We start from the raw sequence: 23,456 nt of genomic DNA, 5'->3' as shown, positions 1-23,456 counted from the left end.
CCTACGATGAAGAACATTAAGCTCAACTATTTGAGACATACAATTCCCTGTTATTCACATTCATCTTTGCTGTTGAGTTTGCTGCGCCTAATTAAATGCTCCCTAGAATCTTCTTCTTTGTGAACACTTCTCAACATGACGACTAGCCCAACAGTGATGGCCGACTGACGTTCAGGCAAGATTTAGGTAAAAAATATTTACACTTCGCAAGTGTTTTGATGAATCATATTATTGCTTTTGAAAACAAATCTTCAACTGAAAAGATTTAAATTTTGATTACGACTGTATTCTGTCTTAACTTGTTTATTTTCTTGTGATTAGGCGCCATATAGGAAATACATTGACTCTATGCAGCGTACGTTTTCCTGGAGTGAAGCGGTTGACATTCCAATCACCAATATGATGTATTAATCCGCGTTACATGGTTCTATAGAGGAAAGGAAAATATTGCTTTATTTTAACGATATTTTCACTTTTTAGAACGTGGCTAATAAATAGGATACAAAACTCGTTCCTCTTTCATATCAAGTTTATGTCCCTTGTGAAATAATTTTGGTTTGTCACTCGCTCATAAACTTGATATAAAAGAGAATGCTCATTTAATATCCTATAAATATCTTGAAACTCTGTGTTTCTAATAAAGTTAGTAATTCAGACTTCCTCATACGACAGAATCCCCACAAACCAAGTATTGTAGGTATACTGCAGGGTCCATACCTTATGTAAGTCATTTCTCTAATAGGTTGTCACCATACATTTAGTTAAAGGACCGAAATAGTTTAACAAGAGTCATCAGAAGATGACATATCCCCCTGACCCCCACATGTTTGAAAGGACAAATAATCTGAGAGTTACCCATTGTTTTTTTAAGACTAAGTTTGAATTGTTTCCATGGAATTCATGAAAATTATAAATGCCACACATCTGTAACCAACAAAGGCACAATTTCATATATCTGTCAAGATCTGTTGAAAGATATGAAATGGTTTTCGAGCTGTGCTCTGGGAACGAAGCCCACCCCTCCATTTTGAGACTAAGTCTGAAACGTTTCCATGGAAACCAAGAAAATAATACATCACAAAAACATTTAAAATCCAAAAGGCACCACTTTGGGGTCTGCAACACATATCTAGAAAGTTTTACTAACAGACATTAAGAAGTTTTAAGTTCTGCTCTGGAAATGAAACACACTTCTCACTTTTCAGAATAGGTCCAAAATGTTTCCATGGAAACGGAGAAAATAGTGAGTGAGTGAGTTTAGTTTTACTCCGCTTTTAGCAATTTTCCAGCAATATCACGGCGGGGGACACCAGAAAATGGGCTTCACACATTGTACCCATGGGGGGAATCGAACCCGGGTCCTCGGCTTGACGAGCAAACGCTTTAACCATTAGACTACCCCACTGCCCCACGGAGAAAATAATAAATCACAAGATCCTGTACATAGCAAAAGGCACCACTATAGGTTCTGATTGATATATCTACCAAGTTTTGCAGAAACATATTCAATGGTTTTTGAGTTCTGCTCTGGAATCGAAGCCCACCCCTCCATTTTGAGACCAAGTCTGAAACATTTCCATGGAAACCGAGAAAATAATAAATCACAAAAACCTGTAGAGAGCAAAAGGCACCACTTTGGGGTCTGCAACACATATCTGCCAAGTTTTATGGACAGATGTTAAGAAGTTTTTGAGTTCTGCTCTGGAAATGAAACACACCTCTAACTTTTCAGAATAGGTCCTAAACGAAGCACATCCCTCCATTTTGAGACTATGTCCGAAACATTTCCATAAAAACGGAGAAAATAATAAATCAGAAAAACATGTAAGCAGCAAAAGGCACCACTTGGGGTTCTGCCACATATATCTACCAAGTAACACTGACAGATATCAAGAAGTTTTTTTGAGTTCTACTCCGAAAACAAAACACACCTCTCACTTTTGAGACTAAGTACAAAATGCTTCTATGGAAACCAACAAACCAAAAAATCACAAAAGGCACCACGCTAGGTTCCGACTGATATAGCTACAAAGTTCTGCAGAAAAATATTGAAAGGTTTTTAAGTTCTGCTCTGGAAACGAAGCACATCCCTAGATTTTGAGACTAAGTCTGAACCGTTTCCATGGAAACTGAGAAAATGATAAATCACAAAAACCTGTAAATACCAAAAGGCACCACTTTGGGGTCTGCCACACATATCTACCAAGTTTTGCAGAAAAATATTGAACGGCTTTTGAGTTCTGCTCCGGAAACGAAGCCCATTCCTCCATTTTGAGAAAGTCCGAAACAGTTCCATGGAAACCGAGATAATAGTATATCACAAAAACCGGAGATAATGGTAAATCACGAAAGACGGTTTCTGAGGTATGCTCCGGAAACAAAGCCTGCCTCACCATAAGACTAACACCAAAATGTTCAATGGAAAAACAAACAAAAAATAAAAATGCCCAAACTCTGTAAATAGCAAAGGGCACAATTATAGGTTGAGATTATTATATCTATCAAGTTTGGTCGAAAAATATTGAACGGTTTCTGAGTTATGCTCCGGAAACAAAATGATTACGGATGGACGAATGGATGGACGGGGGACGGACGGATGGACAGACGAGGCGTCGACTATATCCCCCCACATTACATGCCGGGTGGATAATGAGAAGGAAACTGAAAATGAAAGTAATTCTGTAGGTACAATGGTTTAGTCAAGTGGAGAGCCACATTCTCAGTTCTGGGCTAAAGAGCGGAAGTAAAAAATGAGTGAGTTTAGCTATACACCACAGAAGTGAATAATGACACTGCACAAATAGATAATGTGTTCATAAATTAGCCACCTCACCTAAACTAACTGAACCTTTTTTTTGCTCACCTTTATACATCAACTTCTGCATAGCTGCTGGGACACCTGCAAACAGCAAATCAACAAGCATTATGTACAGTTACTAACCAAAAGTACACACAGTCAAGTCAATTGTATCTTGTACATCACAATGTAAGGAAGTAAGTTTGGTTGTATATCTTTTCTTTTTAGCAATATTCATGCAATATCTCAATTGGAGACACCAAGAAATCACAATGAAACACAAATGACACAACACACTACATGTATGAAGGTGCACAATATTTGGGTTATTTAAAATACGCTATTTTTTTAAGTTATCATCATGACAGTAAAATGTATTTGCAAATATAACCCCGCAGTACACATAATGTCAACAACAGTAGTATAAGTAATGGTGGTTTTAAATCACTGCCCATATAAGCTATATAATTGAAAATGGCATGAATCTAGACCACTTTTCACAAACTCAAAACTCAAAACAAAAGGTACTGCCCATCCGCCTTTACATAAGGCTGGTTTGTTCAAATATGGTCTAAAAACATCGATGTGGGAGTGGCCAAAATATTCCTATACTAAACAAAATATAAATGTTTAAATGCAAACGATTGATAAAGTGAGGGCTCAGTAATCACATGCTATATTCAGAGTAACCATATCGATTATGGGCTCAGTGTCGTATTCTTGTCTTATCATGTTGTTTAGGTAGCCGGATACACATATATGTAAACTATCAACAGATAATACCCTTTGAAGACATCTTCATTAATAACAATAGTCAATTGATAGATGCCATGCCCTAATTCTTTGAGTTTGTTAACAATCAGAGGCTCGACGTCAGTCAAAGATTTATTTTCAGCCCACCACAAGCCCATTATTATACATAGGTGTGAACAAATATGCAATAGGGTGATTACATCCGTATTCTGAGGATGGTGACTTTGAGGTCTAAAAAAATCCTTTCAAGTATTCCCTATACTACTCTCTATAAACAGGTGGTGGTGGGGTATCCCTCATATTGACTTCAGTGAAACAGCTTAACATGTTTCTTCTGTTATACTGTTGGTTTTCGTAATAAATGCCTGTTGGGCTTGTTGTAGCCCTTGTTTTATATACTTTTTTTTCTCATCCTCACTTATAGAAGATGTTTTAATATCCTTCTTCATTTGGTTGTATTTCTCTAGTTCACCTAGGATGAAACGCCTCTTCTGAGATTTTGTTGTCATTTAGTGCAGTGGAAATATGATCTTCTATTGTGTTTCACTTTGATACAGCAAGAATTCCAATTTCATTGTGTTTCTTTGCCTTACGATTCAATTTGCAGGATACATATTTAAACACCGACCCAACTGTTCCTGTCACTACAGCTAATTCAAGTCCTAACACCACCCGTGTGGCTACGACTGTTATCAACAACCCAACTCCTACTGCCCCTAACTCCATGCTAGCTGCCATTAGGGTGGTATAAGAACCATCTATGTGGTTTAAAGCTCTACTGTATTTATTATGTAGTGATGCCCGAAGGTCACGCTCTTGTTCTAGCTGATGTTTTATTTCACATATCTCTTTCAATCAAAATCCGTCTACACTTCCCTTTATATTTCTTTCTTCATCTACGGCTGGATACAGTCCATTCTGTTTGTCTATGATATAACTTATAAATTAGTTTTTAATTGTCTATCATTTAATTTTTTATTGATATACTTTAAACCTATAAGGTTTACATTATTGTTCAGGTAAATGGGTGAGATATTAATAGGTGTGTTTTCATTAATAATATGAATCCCATCGAGGCTTATTGATGGTTTATAGCCTTGTCTTAATATGATTCGACAACATTTATTCTCATGCCTTTTACTTCCAAAATATTCTAAGACCATCTAAAAGTATTCTTGGCTCGGAAATTTCTGTGAGATATACGTCTATAATTAGTGTTTTGTGTGTTTTATACCATTATTTTAACCTGAAAAAAATCACATTGGTAATCATATATACTGTGAATGACTAAACTGGCATTCAAGTTGACTGGCGCCAGCAGTGTGACCTGGTATTCGTAACACTAGCATAGAATTATCTTTTAAGGGATTAAAGGATGTGATAAGGATGCCGTTGTTAGTAATTTTGGAAATGTAATCATTCTGATTAAAAATGATGTAAGGGTTGGTAAGTGTTATTTAAATTAACCATTCAAGTTCTGTAAAATCTGCCAGTGGCATTCGTTTGTATACATTATCTTTAAAGTAGAAGAGGTACGGGGTGGCTTCCTCACCAGGTAAACTGAATCTCTTTGTGTCTCCTAGATCACGGAGTGTTACACTGGAGCTTACCATCATTTATAAAACTGTTAGAAAATAGTTTCCAATTGTTTTTCTGATAATGTCTCAACTGTGAACTTTAAACTAACAAAATTGATGTGCTCGGATAGAAAAATCTTGGTTAGAGATACAGTGTCTTCACTAACACTGTGACACCTTGCTGACTGGTGTGTGAATCACCCCCACCACCCCCCACCCCCCGCACGTAAATTGAGCAAATGCGGCTCTGTTGTTTTTTTTGCCCACTGGAGTTTGATTCCTTTCCTGATCTCAATATCACTCTGCAATGGTTCACCTAGGTAGACCTGAATGACCAGCATGGAAGTATCCAAGAGGCTTTCCAGGATGGAGACCACACCGTCAAATTCAGTAACCAACTGTAATACCACATTCTCTCCGGGTTTACATGAAAGCATGTGGGCCGTTCTACTCAAGACTGGTGTGATGGTTACACTGTGTCTTTGTGATGGGACATAAGAGGATTCCTTTGTTTACAACTTTGTGTAACAAAGTTAAGCCTGGCCCAAGTAATTTTCACGATGTGGTCGGTCACACAGATCGGCCAGTGGTCAAATACAGAAAGATGAAGTCTGACAAGCTTGTAGGACAAGTTCACCCCAGGGCCACCGCACGGGACCCACAGTGACCATAAATGTCTGTAGGAAAGATTTCAAAGCCATCAACTTGTTTGTGTACAGTTTACAGACAAGATTTCAAAGCCGTAAAATTGTTTGTGTGCAGAGTTTACTAAGAGTCAACAGCTCATTAAAGGGTATTAATTACCAACATCACTCACGGTGATGGACAAGTTGACACTAGTAGTTTTAATGACCACTGACCGATACGTGACCCGCCAACAGAGGGCTATGGATAAAAGCCCCCTGACTGAGGGCCAGACAGAACTGAGCTTCTCTGCCGTCCGAACAAGACGTACAGGTCGGTTCGCCGGCCTGCCCAGTACCTTGACCATATGGACTGGTAACTTGTTGTATATACTGTTTATATATCTCATGTAACCAATAAAATCGCTGCTGTTGAGGAAACCACCCCTGGCGTTCGTCATTTGGTCGAGAAACCTGGAAAACCTGACTAAGAGACTCGTGTAGTGTTACACTTTGTTTAGGTAGGGGTCTTTGTTTTCCATGAAAACGTATGGAGAAATTAGTGTTATCTTTGATGTGAGAGGGTAACATCATCCACCTGTTGTCGTCAGTAAGTATTAGATAGTACGGTTTGTTTTGAATGATGTTCGTTGTACTGTCAAAGTCTTCTAAATCAAGCAATTTACCACCGAATGATGGGTATATTCTCCATTCATCTTTGTCATTGCGAACTATATCATATCATGTGTTGCTGTCAGATCCTGATGTATCTAGGTTAAAAGTATTACCAGATTCACCAGCAGCAGGGACTTCAACGCGTCTGTAAATGTTGTTTACAAACTTAAAAGCGTATATTTTACCATTTATTCCTGTGTCATCAAACCCTCTAGTATCACCTAGATCTGATAAGCTTGTGTTAATGCATCTTTTTATTCTCATTCCTGGCCCTTGATTACTAGCCATTATTGTATATGCAGTGATACGCTTAGGTATCCTATATTTATAGTATAATTATTTGTATCTAAAATTGATATTTCTAATTCAGAAATATAACCATTTGTCAATTTTTTATACTGACGCGATGACAATAACTCGATGCGACCTTCATTGTATTTTTGGTTTAACCAGGACAGCCCTCAACAACGTGGAAGGTCGTTCATTTCGTATATTATCCATTGTGCTAAGCTGATCGAGATGAACGCATAGCTCATAGCATGAAAACTAGATTTGGTACATAAATACTAGAGTAGAATAACCAGGGGGTATTTCAAAATCTGAAAGATCTCCTAGTATCTCTCCCAATGGTTGACTGTGTCTCAGTATGTTTTGTCCCTTGTGGTTGTCTCTAATATCACTTGCGTTTGAGTCATTTATTTTAAGTTCAGCTCCTAAGGGTTTGAAAACTTCATCATTGAGAGAACACATACTGTAGTAACCATCAGATATTTAGTTTCACACTCCACTGATGAACAACTCATTATTTTTGTCTTTAACATTTGTCCATCTTGGGTAGTAGGTGATATCGCATAGTGCTATTTCGAGTTATCCAGATGTGTTATCAATAGCGTGTATAAGTTGAACGGTCTCACCATTCATATTATGCTGAAGTGTAATGTACATATTCTAATATAAATTATACATAATAATAATAATATGTATAAACTTGAAGTATGTTACCCCAAAAACGACAACATAAATGCCTCCGACTTCACAACATGAAAATCTGGATGCGGCTTGACGTTGACAAACACTAGATGGGATAAACTGAGTAAATCTGTGTTTATATTTCATGTGTACTGCCATGTCAGACGTATTCTCAAAGAAATAAGCTCACCAATACTTCAGGATAAGGCATGGAATGAAATACACAATCTGTACGATAGACGGGCATACAATCGAGTTTGTAATGAATTCCGCGTTGATCTGAAGACGGACTGGCGTTTACCTGGGGCAAATCATGGATTAGATGTACAAATCATGGAAATTGCCTGACCGGCAAGTCACCCCTAAAGTGCAGGCATCTAACAAACAGCATACAGACGTAAAACAGCGCTGGTTGTCAGAGGGGTCGCGATTGCTTTGTGTCTCATTCGGTTAAAAATTCCCTAGCAGCCACGTTCCTGTACACCAGTCCAGCCACGGCGATGATGATTGCCCACAGGTTTTGACCAAGCCACGTGGCAGTTTTACCCAGCGTGCTGAGCAGCCATGATACAATACTTCCTAGGATACCGGGCAGGGCTTCTGTGAGTTTAGCCTGGGCCTCCCCTAGCAATTTTAAATGTTTTTTTATCCAGTCGCTGACGTCACCATTCGGTGTGGGGTGTGGTGGAACCCCACTGGGGGAACTCCCTCCAGTAACAGATAGTACAATAGTTGGCATGATGAAGCCCAGTGCCATCAGAATGCTGGCAATGGTGATGCCTTGCTCTCGGAACAATATTCGTATCCTGTCGGCCACCGTGGTATCCTCATTCATATTCCATCAATTGTTTCCCTGGGATAACTGTTGATCTGGGATCGCAGCTGTTCACGATTTGAGGAAGCGGATTCCAATCGTGCAAGTCTCTCATCTTCTAAATTTCTAATTCGTTCTGTGATACGACGCTTCATATCCTCGTCTTCCGTTTTGCTGAGTTTGTTTTTTTAATGAACTACGTGCTTGTCGAGTTCGTTCAGTTTCCCCATGTTGTTCATGAGTTCTCCGCGTACATGTTTTCAAAGCTTAATCTCGGCCATACAGTTCCCTCATTGGAAATTTAAGCCCCGGCAACGGTTTGTCCCAGTAATTACTCAACACTTCTGTAGCACGCCGTGTAATGTCACCACTGGAGGTGTGGAGACCCCTCCACAGTTGGGATCTGGTAGCTTGCAGATCTTGAACAACCTTTGGAGGGGCAAGCTCCATCTTCGGTTTTGCACCACCGTAACCCTGCATGTTTAGATGTTCACGGATAAATTCAGAACCATGATGACCGGTTAGAGTTCACAAGGTGAGTGGTTTTCTAGTGCATTTCTTAAAGAGCTCAGCCTCCGGGTTATCCTTAAGACGTAGAATGCCTTTTTTATCTATAAAAAAATTTGAACAGTATCGTAATAATCGTCGACTGCTGGTTTCAATAGTTCATCGCTCATTGGTGAAATAGTAAGCAAAGTATCTTTATCGTAATTAACATCAGGAAGAGCAGTAGCTCCAAAATCATCCATTTCAATATCATTCATAGTTTTGAAATTATATTATATTATAAATATTGCTATATAATGTCATACCGTAGAAAGCGAAATCCTTTTCGAAGATTAAGAGAACCACTAGGCGTCAGTGCGCCAGTCGGTTACTATTACCAACAACCTCAGCAAGATAGACCAGAACCAAGTACTGTTGGTTAGATTACCAAACTTGGGTGAGAATGACATCATAGTGCCAGGGACGGCACGATTGGCGTTTAACATCACATTGACTTCAGACAACAACAAATGGGAACTCGTAAATAATGTGGGTCGTGCTACAGTCAAGAAGACCACCATAAAAATTAGTGGCAATGAGGTGCTTAGTATAGACGACAGCGATGTATATTACTGTTACACAGACCTGTGGAAAAGTTTAGGAGAACGTGACAACAGTGTGTACAAGGGAATTGGCAGCAGAAAATCGAATAAGTTATGTATCGGGTACGCCTTCACACCAGAAGAGACAGCCAAAATGCTGAATAGTTAAAAAACAATCGCCGAAACATATGGGAACAGGTTTTGTATCCCACTTGACTTTGAGTTGCTAACTGGACACGCGCCCTTTTACCAAGCCGCATTTGGTGACAGATTGGAATATGAACTCACGTTCAATTATTACAACAAAGTCATGCGTACGTCAAACGATCTTGAGGATGAATACGATATCGACAACATCTAATTAGAGTTCGACATGGTGACTAGTCCGGATCTTGCCAGGCAGATTCGAAATCAGTACTCTGGAAAAATGACCATCCTGTACGATAGGATACTGCAACACAAAATGATAGTGCGTGACAAGAGCGACACGGTATGGAATATTAACATGAACATGCCGGTGCGATCGATGAAAGGTATTTTAATCATAGCCGTGAAGGAATATGACGATTTCAAAAGAGACAGAAATTTTTCAACCCAGTAGAAGTGACAATAGAGGGAGTGCCTAATCAGTTATTTAGCCATGCAATGGAGAGCATACCAGCAGTGGGATGAAATAATAAAGCTACCGAAAGTCAATAGTCAACAACGTGGTTAGTGACCTGGATCTATCCTCCATGAATATCAGTGATTACTTAACAACAAAGTACTCGTTGTGGTTGGATATGAGATTGATAGATTAACAGTCTACACGGTAGTGGGCGCCGCATTGACAATGGAACCGAGGGGATAACCATTCAAATAACGAAGGAGGCTCAATCATCCAGTAAATTGTATTTACATTTATATGTAATTATGGAAGTACAACTCCATATAGACAATGGGCCATTCATGCAAGCCATCTATTAGTGAGGGGTCTTACGGACAGCCTACTGCAAGTCACCCCCACATCCCGAATAACTATAGGGCTCTGTGGTCGGCCAGGTCCATTGGGGGTATGGGTGTCTCCCCCACAAGTCTACACTGCGCTATTATATGTGGACAGACGGGTTTTGGGAAGACTGTTTTCGTGCTGGATTTGTCGGAGGGGTATCATAAGTAAGTATTTGAAAAAATCATCTTGTGCCCTACTGTAGGCATGAACAAGACTTACAAGGATACAGCTTGAGTGATGATGGACCCAGACGTACACAGAGTCGTCCCGGGTACACGTCTATAAGAGTATTTAACATTGTTTCACAAACAATTTAAAGGAAAACTGATGACGTTCATCCTGGATGACTGCAGTGCTAATAGAGAGATAACAAAAAAGAGAGACATGCTGTCATACATGGCCTTCTCTGGCCGGCAAGCAAATCACAGCATCTGGATGCTGGCACAAAAATTCAACTCAGTGTTGAAAGATTTGAGGAAGCAGACGTGTTGGGTGGAATTATTTCGCTGCAAGGACAGGGATTCATTTGAGGAGTGTTTGAGAGAGAACGATGTGATTAGTAAATCACAAGGGAACGGGTGAAGAAACAGCTCTCTGAAACTAAACATGCCAAGCTCGTGATGAAAACCAACCAGCGAGTGGATTACCAAGTAATAGTTTAGTAATGACCTGCGGCCGGCCTTTGTTTTTAATAAAAATGTTAGTAATAGTTTAGTAAATGTTAGTAACAGTTTAGTAAGATATCTGTTTTCGAAGTTCTAGTCGTGTGTAACCTAACCTTTACCTCTATGTGTTTAGTGTATGTTGGATATTATTTTTTGAAAATAAAAACTAGGGTAATATATTATAAGATGGAGTGTGAAGAATTACCAGAGCAGATGTTAGTTGCAGAGGAACAAAAGGACAACAAGCAGCGAGACAGACTGGTAGTCATGGGTGGTAAGGGAAAACAATATTTAGAAGAAAACATCACTGCTCACAAAATTCAGAAAATGTCAGACGAGGAAATCAATAAATTAGATGCTAGGTATGAGGCACAACTCGGAGCCGAGATGACAAAAGTCACAGGTTCTACTATTACCCAGATTTACACAGAAATAGCATCGCACTTTTCACCAATCCCACCTGAACATCCACTCTATTTGTGGGAGGACTTAGAGAAGGACCTGTTTATCGATAATGCCTTGAGCTATATCAGTTGTGCTTTGTAAAAAAATAATAATAACAATATATGGCGATGTACTGCTGGACGGTACAGTGATGGGAGTAAACCAGGTGAAGTCCTTCACCAAGTCTGCTCAGAGTCGGTCCTTTGTGGAGAAGCTGTCTGAGAAGCCATTGCATCGTGTGTACATGCAGTGTGTGGAACAGAACAGCAATCCAACCGACTCCTTCGCCTGGATGAAGTCTGCTGGTCTCAAATGTGAAACTGAGGGCTTCCTTTTTGCTGTTCAGGACCAGTCACTTTCCACTCGCAATCACAAGAATGTTATTCTTAAAGAAAATATCAGTATCAAATGTCGTTTTTGCAATGAATTCACAGAGACTGTCCGACACCTTGTCAGTGGATGCCCTTCCTTGGCACAAACAGCATATATTAAAAGACATGATGGCATGGCTCACTGCTTTTACTATTGTCTCCACCATGCCTGTGGCCGAGGTCCATCCATGGTATGACCCTGAACATGTCCAGGGCGTCCTGGAAAATAATGCTTTTAAACTTCTCTGGAATAGGCCAATATACAGCGACGAATTCCAGCCAACAAACCTGACCTGATAAAACTAATGAAATTATTTATATCATTGAATTTTCTGAATTTTGGTGATTGGCAAGATTCAGGAAAAGCATGATAAATATGCGGACCTCGCCTTTGAAATGTCTCGTCTGTATCCCAAGTACACTGTCATCAGGCTCCCCATTGTTCTCGGTGCATTTGGTTTGGTACCTCCTGATCTGTTCGCACAGATCAGGAGAGAGCCCGGGTTCTCCACCGGGAGTACAGCCTTTCTGATGATCTGGGTAATGCAGAAGGCTGCAGTGTTGGGGAGCCTCCATATTCTCCGGAAAGTTCTTGGTGGGTTCGACTAGGCAGTGTTTCCAGGGAGAAGTCCCATTCGCTGTCTGGGCTGCGTGTAGAGGGGGTGAGGCCCTGAGCTGATGATGAGCCTTACCGGCCTGACTGTGCCAGGATCACCCAAACCCTCTCTGCTGCATATCAATCTTAATCTGCAAACATAATAATAATATTATGCAAGATGGATGCTGCCCAGGAAGAGATAACCAAGGATGAAACACCGTAGCAGAGTCCTGTGGACAGTCGACTACACCAGGAGCCAGTGACGCGTGTCACCAAGAAGAACCAGAAAAGAGTTGAAGCTGGAAGAAAAAATGCCTTAACAAGGCACTAAAAAAATAATTACATGTGGGTGGCTGTAGGTGGTGTAGTAGCCACTGCTGCTGTTTCAATATGTATGTTGTGGGGAGACCGGCCAGTCAGGTAATTTCAATACCCCTAGCGGGGACATCCCAGCCAGTTGGCTGTCCGCAGGACCCCCAGAAATCGACCCTCATATTATGTTATAATTAAAATTATATATTTCCATTAATATAAATTATGTCTGAAGGAAAATCATTCGTTAACAATGCATTCCACGCATTGGTGGTTTCCGGATTAGCAGTAGGGTACGCTCGGGTGACTAAAATGATTATAAAACAACTCACTATAAAACTCGACTTCGATCTGCAAGATATTTTTATGCTAACTATGAATATTGGTGTGGTGATGGCCACCAAGGACGTTCTGGTTAAGCAAGGTATTATACCTGAAAATATTCTAAAGTAATGTATATAATATGGCCACGGTAGCAATGACGGTTGGTGGGGCTCTTGTGAATGCCGTAGCATTTTCCAGGAGTAATTTCCGTTTTTCTCAACTAAAAAAGTCAAACGCGGCTGAGGTAGTAGTGGAACGAAAACGACACAATTTAGCTGTTGAAAAACTGAAGGCCGCACAGGTTGAATTCGCTACGAGACGAATGAAGAGACTAGACTTTATCAATGATCAACTCAGACGTGAAGGTCATACCGTTAGAACTTTCAAGGACGTCGATGAAGCTATGAAAGAATACTAAATGTTAACGGGTAAACAACTGGAACCATTAGGTAATGAACCAACGATTTCTCAGTATTACACTCCTTCAGAGGGTCAGAAAGATCGTGATTTGGTAGTCGTGGCACTAGGTTTTGCGGCGACAGTGTTAATAGTTAAACAATTAGACTAATTACACAAATTATTATATCACAAAAATGAAAAAAGCTCCACATATTTGTCAATGGGTACTTATGGGGAAAAGTGAAATTTGTGGTACAGTTATTGTTGTTATCCTCTTACAGGCTATACTAACTACACATGCTCGGTGTGTGGTATACGAGTGTAAGGTCATTACAGATTATGTAAAGCCCATGGTGCGGATAAACAAGAGTCATCAGAAGATGACATATCCCCCCGGCCCCCACATATTTGAAAGGACTAATCATCTGACAGTTACTTATTGTGTTTTTAAACCAAGTCTGAACTGTTTCCATGGAATTCATTAAAAAAATATAAATGCCATATATCTGTAATCAGAAAAAGTCACCATTTCAAAATCTGTCTCATAGATCTGCCAAGATCTTTTAAAAGGTCTGAAATGGTTTTTGATTTGTGCTCCAGAAACAAAGTCAGCAACGTGTTCACGGAAAAGAGAAAGTAATACATCATAAAAACCTGTGAATAACAAAAGGCACCACTTTGGGGTCTGCCACACATATCTACCAAGTTTTACTGACAGATATTAAGAAGCTTTTGAGTTCTGCTCTGGAAATGGAACATACCTCTCACTTTTGAGAGTAAGTGCGAAACATTTCCATGGAAACCGATAAAATAATAACTCACAAATGTCCGAAACATTTCCATAGAAACAGGGAAAATAATAAATCAGAAAAAAATGTAAATAGCAAAAGGCACCACTCTGGGGTCTGCCACACATATCTACCAAGTTTTACTGACAGATATTAAGAAGCTTTTGAGTTCTGCTCTGGAAATGGAACATACCTCTCACTTTTGAGAGTAAGTGCGAAACATTTCCATGGAAACCGATAAAATAATAACTCACAAATGTCCGAAACATTTCCATAGAAACAGGGAAAATAATAAATCAGAAAAAAATGTAAATAGCAAAAGGCACCACTCTGGGGTCTGCCACACATATCTACCAAGTTTTACTGACAGATATTAAGAAGTTTTTGAGTTCTGCCACGGAAACGAAACACACCTCTCACTTTTCAGACTAAGTACGAAACGCTTCCATAGAAACAGATAAACTATGAAATAAGAAAAAACAGTACATAGCCAAAGGCACCACTTTGGGGTCTGCCACATATATCTACCAAGTTTTACTGACAGATATTTAGAAGTTTTTGAGTTCTGCTCCGGAAATGAAACACACTTCTCACTTTTGAGACTAAGTACGAAACGCTTCCATGGAAACCGAGGAACTAAGAAATAACAAAAACCTGTACATAGCAAAGGGCTATCTGACTGATATATCTACCAAGTTTTGCTAAAAAATATTGAACGGTTTTTGAGTTCTGCTCCGGAAACGAAACACACCTCTCATTTATGAGACTATGTCTGAAACATTTCCATGGAAACCAAGAAAATAATATATCACAAAAACCTGTAAATACCAAAAGGCACTGCTATTGGTTCATATTGACATATCTACTAAGTTTTGCAGAAAAACATTGAATGGTTTTTGAGTTCTGCTCCAGAAACGAAGCCCATCCCTCTATTTTGAGACTATGTGTGCAACGTTTCCATGAAAACCGAGAAAATATTAAATGACAAAAACCTGTACATAGCAAAAAGCACTACTTTAGGTTCTGATTGATATATCTACCAAGTTTTACAGAAAAATACTGAACGCTTTTTGAGTTCTGCTCCGGAAACGAAGCCCATCCCACCATAAGACTAACACCAAAATGTTCCATAGAAAAACAAAAAAATATAAATGCCAAAAACCTGTAAATTGCAAAAGGCACAACCATAGGCTGAGATTACTATATCTATCAAGTTTGGTCTAAAAATATTGAATAGTTTCCGAGGTATGCTCCGGAAACAAAATGATTGATGACGGACGAGGTGTCGACTATATCCCCCCGCATTACATGCCAGGGGGATAAAAACAATTTCAGCTTATTTACGAGAAGAAAAAAGACTACATCAGCGAAGTTAAATGCTTGTTAAAGATCAAGGTATGATTTGTAATTCCTTGCGAACGAATCCTCTACATGGCCAATTTTCGAAGAAGTACACTCGGACCTTGTTGTATTGCTTCATTCATGGTATCGCGGCAAACAGTATTTCCGGTTTTCCGCTCGAGACATGCCTCCTAGTGGTCATTTGCATATGTAAATTGGCAGTCAGACATCAGTCGCTTGTTTACATTTTGGAAAACAAGCACAATGTATCAAATCTTCATATATATTATGCAGGAGAAATGTTAACAGTCCGGAATCTTTTGGAATCTGTTTCAACCCCATCCAATATTTATGTGTCGTTTATGACCCTTCCCACTTGATCTGAACTAGGTCGCCTGCGTCTTATTGATGCCATATAAGGTAACGGAAGTGACGTTAGGAGCTATATTAATCTACCTGTGGATGCCCAAAGTTGTAATACAAATAAGGAAAGAAAATGTAAAATGATCCCTGATCAATGAAAATAAATTTGCACACTCAAACAAAATAGACCTTAAGAAAAAATTTTATTGTACTCTTGTACGCATAATTATATATTCAAATTCTCTCATTATTTACCATCATATTTTGCATTGAAATATGGTTGAAATCATGTATAAAATCAAACAATATATGAAATATAAAAAAACATTACAATGAAAATGAAATAATTTTAAGACATTAAATTTTCTGAAATATTCTTTTCTGTTTTTTATTCAAATATTCTTAAAAGGAAATCATTTTTGAAATAATGATTTCAATTTAAAAAATAATATTTTTTCAAATTTTCGCCAAGCTAAGAGAAAACTCAATTTTCCTGCTAAGGCAAGACGAAAGTATGATCCCATTAGTTTGCAACAAGCATTAGCTGCCACCCAGACTGGGATGTCAGTTTATCGTGTTGCGCGCCAGTATGGTGTTCCGGAGTCAACTCTTTGGGACAAGACAAGGGGTAATGCTGCAGTTGGTGCACAGCCCTTCTCTCCCATGAAGCGGAGAAACAGTTAGTTGAACACGTTAAATACATGTCTTCTATAGGCTATGGGTACACCAAACATAATGTACAATATCTTTCTGCTGACTTTGCAGTCACTCAAGGTAAAAAAACACCAACCGACAAACCTTTGAGTGACAACTGGTTTTATGGTTTCCTGAGACGCTGACTTGACTTGAAATTGGCAAAACCTCAAAAACTCTCAATGTCGCAAGCTCAATATGCATCTTAAGAATTCCTCTCTGCATACTTCAGAGAATTGGCCACCCTCATGACGCTTCATGGTTTACATGACAAGTCTGAAGGTGTCTTTAACTTAGATGAAATGGGTGTGACATCTGAACACGCACCACCCAAGATTGTATGTGATGCTACATGTCAACCACCAAGGTCCTCTACAGTAACCATCATTGGAGGAGGTAATGCTGTAGGAAATTACATCCCCCCCTTCTATGTATTTCCTGTGAAGAGATGGAATAATGACTTGCTAAAAGGTGCTCCATCAGGTTCCTCTGGTTCCATGTCAGTGAGTGGTTGGTCCAACACAAATATATTTCAGGACTATCTGACCAAACACTTCATTAAGTATGCTGGTATTTCAGCAGATCCGTCAGGACCTAAGACTTTTCTTCTCTTTGACGGGAATAGATCACATGTTTCTTTGACGCTTGTGGAATGGGCGAAAATGCACAACATAACTTTATTCGTGCTGCCACTTCACACAAGCCACATCACACAACTACTGGATGTTGCTGTATTTGGACCCTTTACATGTATGTACAACTGAGAATGCTAGCTCTTTCTTCAACAGAATCCAGGAATGAAGATCACAAAGTATAAAGTTGCCAAGCTCACAGCTAAACCATTCTTGAAAGCCCTCTCTCCAGAAAACCTAACTTTAGCATTCAGAAAATCTGGCATCTTCCCTCTCTGCAATCATGCATATCTGCTGGTCTCACCGGCTAATATCTATACTGCTGTACAAGATCAGAATCAGAATCAGAATAAGGAAAATGAAGTGCAGGCATCAGCTAGCATTCCAGCATCATCTTCACAGGCATCAGCTAGCATTCTACCATCAGCTTCACGGATATCAGCGAGCATTCCACCGTCCTCATCACAGGCATCAGCTACTAGTCCATCATCATTTTCACAGAGAGCACACAAGGTCTTTGAGGAGAAGAAAATCACTTCAGGATGTTGGAGGAAACCTCCACAAACAGAAAAATGTGAACATCATGAAATCAACAAAAAAACAACACTCAAAAGAAAGAATTTGTTCCTCCAGTAAAGAAAAACAAACCTTCAATAGCAGTACCAAACACTTCTACTTCCAGTCCACAGACTGGTCCATCGGCATACCATGTAGATTCTTCCCATGCATCTGATGATGACTATGAAAAACTGTTGTGTTTGTGGTAAGAACAGTCCTCCAGCCATGAGGACCCTTCCCTATCTTGTCTTAGTGAAATGGGCTCAGTGTGACAAGTGTCAGCACTGGACCCATTTGTTATTTTGCACTGACATCACTTGTGTGAGGCGCCACAGTGAATTTCTCTGTCCACATTGTGAATAAATTCTCTATATGACTGTGAAACTAATTTGATTGAACATTTGTGCATTCTTTTTTTGGAAGCATGGTGATTTCCCGGGATACTGTTTCATTATGGACACAGTTTTGTGTAACCTGGATAGCCAAGAAATATCTCAACCGTTTTCACACTGAGATAAAGAAATTTCATTTTCTTTCCCTATTTCACTTTGCAGTCCGAGTTTTAGTGTTTACCGCGATACTATGGCGTCATCTCCTTTGGTAAATATTAACCGGCTTCGTTCGTCAAATGGCCCTCGCTGAAACACTATCAAAGTTAAAATAATATTTTCTTCACAAATGTACTGATTAAATGTCAAGTTAATTGGATTTCATGATGAAACAGGCCACACAAGTTCCAAATTCTATTGACGATTACGGATATGCTAAGTACTGCGATACAACAAGGTCGCAGGCTACAGGTTAGGTTGCCCATCTTTTATATCCACTTGATCGATATTGTTCGTTTTCTTACACCAGATACGATCTGTAGCATGTTTACGGGTGTTTACTCCCTCGTATTCACCTGGTTGATATAAGTATCTAACGAGTGCGCAATCTGGAATTTCTTTTTAACAAGGGGGTGCTGCCGCCTTCACTGCAATGGATTTCAGATGGATTGCATTGACTGGTCTCACATCCCGGAGTGGCCTAGTTACCTCATGCATTCATAGAGTCAATCACCCAAGGAAGTCGTACCACCCATTTGGTGTTTGGTGGGGTTTTGCCCCACTCCTCTAAATCTCGTGAATATTGGTGTGCAAACAAATGTTCGGTTATGGAACGGAATCTCTCCACTATGGCTTGACTTTGATGTTCCCCTGTTGCACCCCACCTTATCTCAACATTGTGTTTGGCTAACAGTTGTGACACGGCACCCATGAATTCCTGGCCTAGGTCAACTTGCAACTTAGAGGGCCACGTCAGCGGACTGCGTTTGTATATGCGTTCGAATCCACGGGCTACTTGTGTCGAATCCTTCAAGGTCAAGGGTTCGGCTTCCTTGTAGCGGCTGGCTACGTCTACAACTGTCAGGGCATACTTGTAGGTTTTACCTCTAACTGTATCATGTGGAAGAAACAACAGGGATATGAATACTGAATTTTCTCCTGGGTCTATATTTTGGTACCGGTAAGTATACTTGCCATATAGCTTGCTTTTGTAACCAGGCTTTAGCTTTTTCCTCCGAAACACATCTGGCTTTAGCTAATTTATTTAATAGCGTCTGCCCCTTTGCAATATCCCCGCGGGCTGCAGTAAATTTTCTCCATTATGTATATGTCATTTAAATATTTTTATGACCGTACATTGACACCATCCGAAGGTATTCATCGTTTTGTATCCATCGGCGATTGAGACGTCTTATTTACAGTCAACCTGTATATCTTATGCCTGTCACTACAAAGTATGTTCATCTGTTGTTTGAATGTTTTCTTCTCACCACTAGGAGAATAGGGCCTGTTTGTAGAGGGTATGCTTGATATGTTGTTTCACCACAGTCTTTTTTACACCCTTAGTCTTTCTTATTTCAGTGTCGTCAGCTTTTTTGATAGAATATATCTTAGGTCTCAACCCAACGCATTCGGCGATTGGTGTGCCAGCACATTCATCCTTCATCTTACCTAACACCTTTTTGTTGACTTGACTGTGCAAGGGGTGGTCTCTCGGGTAATCACTGGTATTGTACCTGTGTACATTGTTTTTCATATCCTTGTACACGTCCTCGGTTTGAATTTCCATCAGCAGGGAGTCAGTATCCGTGTACAACACATCACAAGTGGGGGTTTCCCTATCCGGATATTGTTTCTTGAGCTTGTTATAGTAAAAGTCATACATCAGGTGTTTGGATAGGCCTAGAATACTCATGCCGACACAGACCAGTCGATTAAGTTTTATGTGGCTCTTTTTCCCTTGGGAGAATGCGCCTTCCATCTTTCCTAAATTCTCCCATGGGGGACTGTGGCTACCAATGGACCCTTTTACTGCTTTTTTTTATTCTTTCTAATCTTTCTAGTCTGTGGGCTTTCTCGAAGTTGAAAATATTTTTTAGACTCCAAAGTCACCATCCTCAGAATACGGAAGTAATCACCCTAATAGATATTTGTTCACACCTATGTATAATAATGGACTTTACACTATGCAGCACTTTCTCAAATTTTCATATACCCATCCATTATGCTTATATAAATGTTCAGTACCTTAAGAATATACATGGAAAGAGCTGCTCTCCTTTAAAACAGGTAATATGATACACCCAGCCTTATCACCATTGCTGCATATCTTGACCAAGGCCAGGTTGTTAAATACTTGGTCATCTTAACCACTGATTAACTCATAACAGCCAGTTAAATTCGTTAGCTAACCAAACAATAAATAAGCATGGTTCAAAACATGTACATGGTTAGTCATACCATTAGCTAATGTTGCTGTCAAAGCTTAACTATGAGGTTAACATAACTGGTTCCAGCTGTTTGCAAATATATCTCAAGGACATATGGTCCGAGTTCTGTGTGGTACTCCAGACAACATTTTTATGAGAAACTATAGCACAGCTATAAATAAAATATGATAAATCCATGAAAATAATAATAAAAGCAGAAGTATGTTGTCCGTGGATAGAAGATTCACAAATTCAGAAAATTACACATAGGAGTTACACTTAGACAGATTTAAGGAACTATTATAGTTTAAGTATGATGCCATATTCAATAACTTCTAAGCCTAATTTCGATTAATCTATGGCAGAAAACAAACGACGGTGTCTAACTGACATGCTGTTCTTTTGACGTGTCAGCCCCCTACTTTAAGACAAAGGTTACTAGAAAAACAAATCACGAACAGTTTGGTGATGGTTTATGTTCAGGCTAAATATCTTCTCTAGATCATTTTAATTACATCCGCGATTCTCTTAAACCATACAAGGCAATATGACCGCCTCATTTCTACTACCAACGAAAGTTTAGATCAGTACATTCAGAGGAAGCTGACAAGTCAAGAAACATTCCACAATTGCATTGTGCGAATGTAAACATTGCCAACATTACCGTGTCTCTGTAAGATTTTGAGTCGAACTATGAGACATTTATCCGTCGGAAAACATAAACGTAATGCTTCCACAGTGATGTTCACTGTGTGATGCAACTGCAAAGCAAGAAACAGGATGCAACGAAGCAGTTTACTGTGGAAGGCTGTACGAGGCGATGGCAGCTGACATCCATCGTCACCATCGGTTACATTGTGACATAATGCAAAAAGTGCACATTATCGTCTGATAAAGTTTTGTTGGCACCTTTGATCTTTCGCCGAAGCATCTTAGAAACAGTCTTAAAGAATCTTTGAATTACCACATAACCTATCGCTCACCTTTCACTCCACTGTCAAAAGTTGCAATGTATGACATATGAACATATACTCACTAATTCGATGAACCTCCATTAGTTCTTTTCAATGTCTTCAAGGATGGAAAACATGTATTATATTTCACAAGTGTATTATGGAACAGTGAAGGAATTCGGCAGAGAAATACTATTATGCTATTGTATTCCATATAAGAACCTATCAGTAGATAACATTAGCATTCAGATATTGTTATTAAATAAGTTTAAAATTCCAAACATTATCATGTAATACAACAATGAGATATTGTTGTACTTGTTGTGACAAAAAGGTATCATTTACTCAAATTGACTATGAAGTATGCCTGCATATCACTTACAACAGAAAAAGATACATAATAATGTTTTGTTTATTTTCCTACACATTCCTATACAGTTGCAAGAGAAATATTTATGCTAATAAAGTTTTTGTCAATTATAATTGCATTTTAAAGGATGATTTGCTTCAATCAAAAAAAATGTGAAGGATGATAAAGAAATTAAGGCATATTATTTAACCCTTATAGCCTGACACTTTTGTGATGTGTCAATGTGTCTATGGAAGCTCTTCAGATGTTGGCGATAACTGGTATGCACTGATAACTGGTCGCTAGCCAGTAGACGAATAACAAGTACAGTAAACTCACTGGATCTCGAACTCCAGAATCGAGATTCTTCTACATATCTCGAACAAAATCTCTGGTCCCAACCTCTTCTTATATATTTACAATTATTTTTGCATTTACATATCGAAGTTTGAGACACACATACACACGATATCTCGAATCTGGAAACTAGTCCCAAGATCACCCAAACATATAAATTTTCTATCTCAGTCTCGAACTGCACTCTCCATCTCAAACAATTTGCACACATATTCTATGCGTTGTCAACAAACAATTAGTTGTATTAACTGTTGTTGTTAACTGCACTTATATGGTAAGCAAGTTTTGAACAACCGAGCCCTGGGCTTCATTGCACAAAGCTTTCGTAAGCCTAAGATGTCACAATTTTTCTTGTAGCATTAGTACTCCCTCTGTTACAGTATAGGCAGGATAGACTTTGGTAGTGCTTAAACTGAAAACATCGCCAAGAGGCAGAGATCATTGTACACATTATTTGTACGTTTTCATGACACATAAATCAGTAAACAATGGTTATGACAAATTCCAAAGGAATCTATAATTTAGTTCACTGTAACTACGAGCACTTCAACAGTAATATACAAAAAAGCCAAAGCTAAACATAAGTTTGCTATATCCAATCAAAAGCCTCATGATGCAGCATCACTGCTATCATCTGTTGCATAATTACCTTAGTGTATAATTAGCTGTCACAACTCCTTGATGTATTATAGGCATAAAATTCTGATACACATTTACATAACTGATATGAAGATCGTTAATATATAACATATGTATTGGTAACTGAGGTGTAATGGGAGACAAATTATAACAGGATCCCATAACATTTTTAAGTTATGATGTGATTAATAATGATATCAAGGTAGAAATTCATTAGCAAGGGAGAAGATGAAGTTAATTTTAGATCTGTGTGAACATAGGTCGCAAGAGGTTGGAGGGGCAAGGTGAGAGGTGATTAACAGCTGTAGGTCGATGCTTGATTGTCAAGGTGGAGCAACTGCCTGATGGAGATGGAGATATTGCTGATGTAACATTAAATGTTAAGTCACTCTCTCAGTTAAAGCTGAGGGAAATGAGAAGCTTGAAGCTCTGCTGGATTATTTTGGACACCCAAAGAGCCATACCTTCAAGACAGTATATGGTGATCAAATAAAGACTGCTGTGATTGACAGCGATGCATAAAGCAGAATGTGGGAGAAGTTTAAGTAGGTTATAAAGGTGCAAGGTTCTGCATTCACTCTGCAGGGATTGATCAGGAAATACCATGAAGATTTCCAAAATTTGT

At 39.1% G+C, this 23,456-nt stretch overlaps 1 protein-coding gene and 1 pseudogene across 2 annotated transcripts in view; one reads left to right on the top strand and one right to left on the bottom strand.

Annotated features, from left to right (window-relative positions):
- The window catches only part of LOC137283530 (cyclin-dependent kinase-like 2), a 566,496-nt gene that overhangs the window by 126,470 nt on the left and 416,570 nt on the right, over positions 1-23,456 (bottom strand). For both annotated transcript variants that reach the window (XM_067815087.1, XM_067815088.1), the window contains one exon: positions 2,864-2,899. In XM_067815087.1, coding sequence (XP_067671188.1) covers positions 2,864-2,899 — 36 coding nt within the window. The remainder of the gene's footprint in view (positions 1-2,863; positions 2,900-23,456) is intronic.
- LOC137283223 (uncharacterized) lies at positions 11,139-17,853 on the top strand (annotated as a pseudogene).

Source organism: Haliotis asinina, chromosome 5, assembly GCF_037392515.1.
Source record: "Haliotis asinina isolate JCU_RB_2024 chromosome 5, JCU_Hal_asi_v2, whole genome shotgun sequence".
NCBI classification, from domain to species: Eukaryota; Metazoa; Mollusca; class Gastropoda; order Lepetellida; family Haliotidae; genus Haliotis; species Haliotis asinina.
Note: the sequence above shows the minus strand (reverse complement) of the source record. Positions and strands in the feature narration are given on the sequence as shown.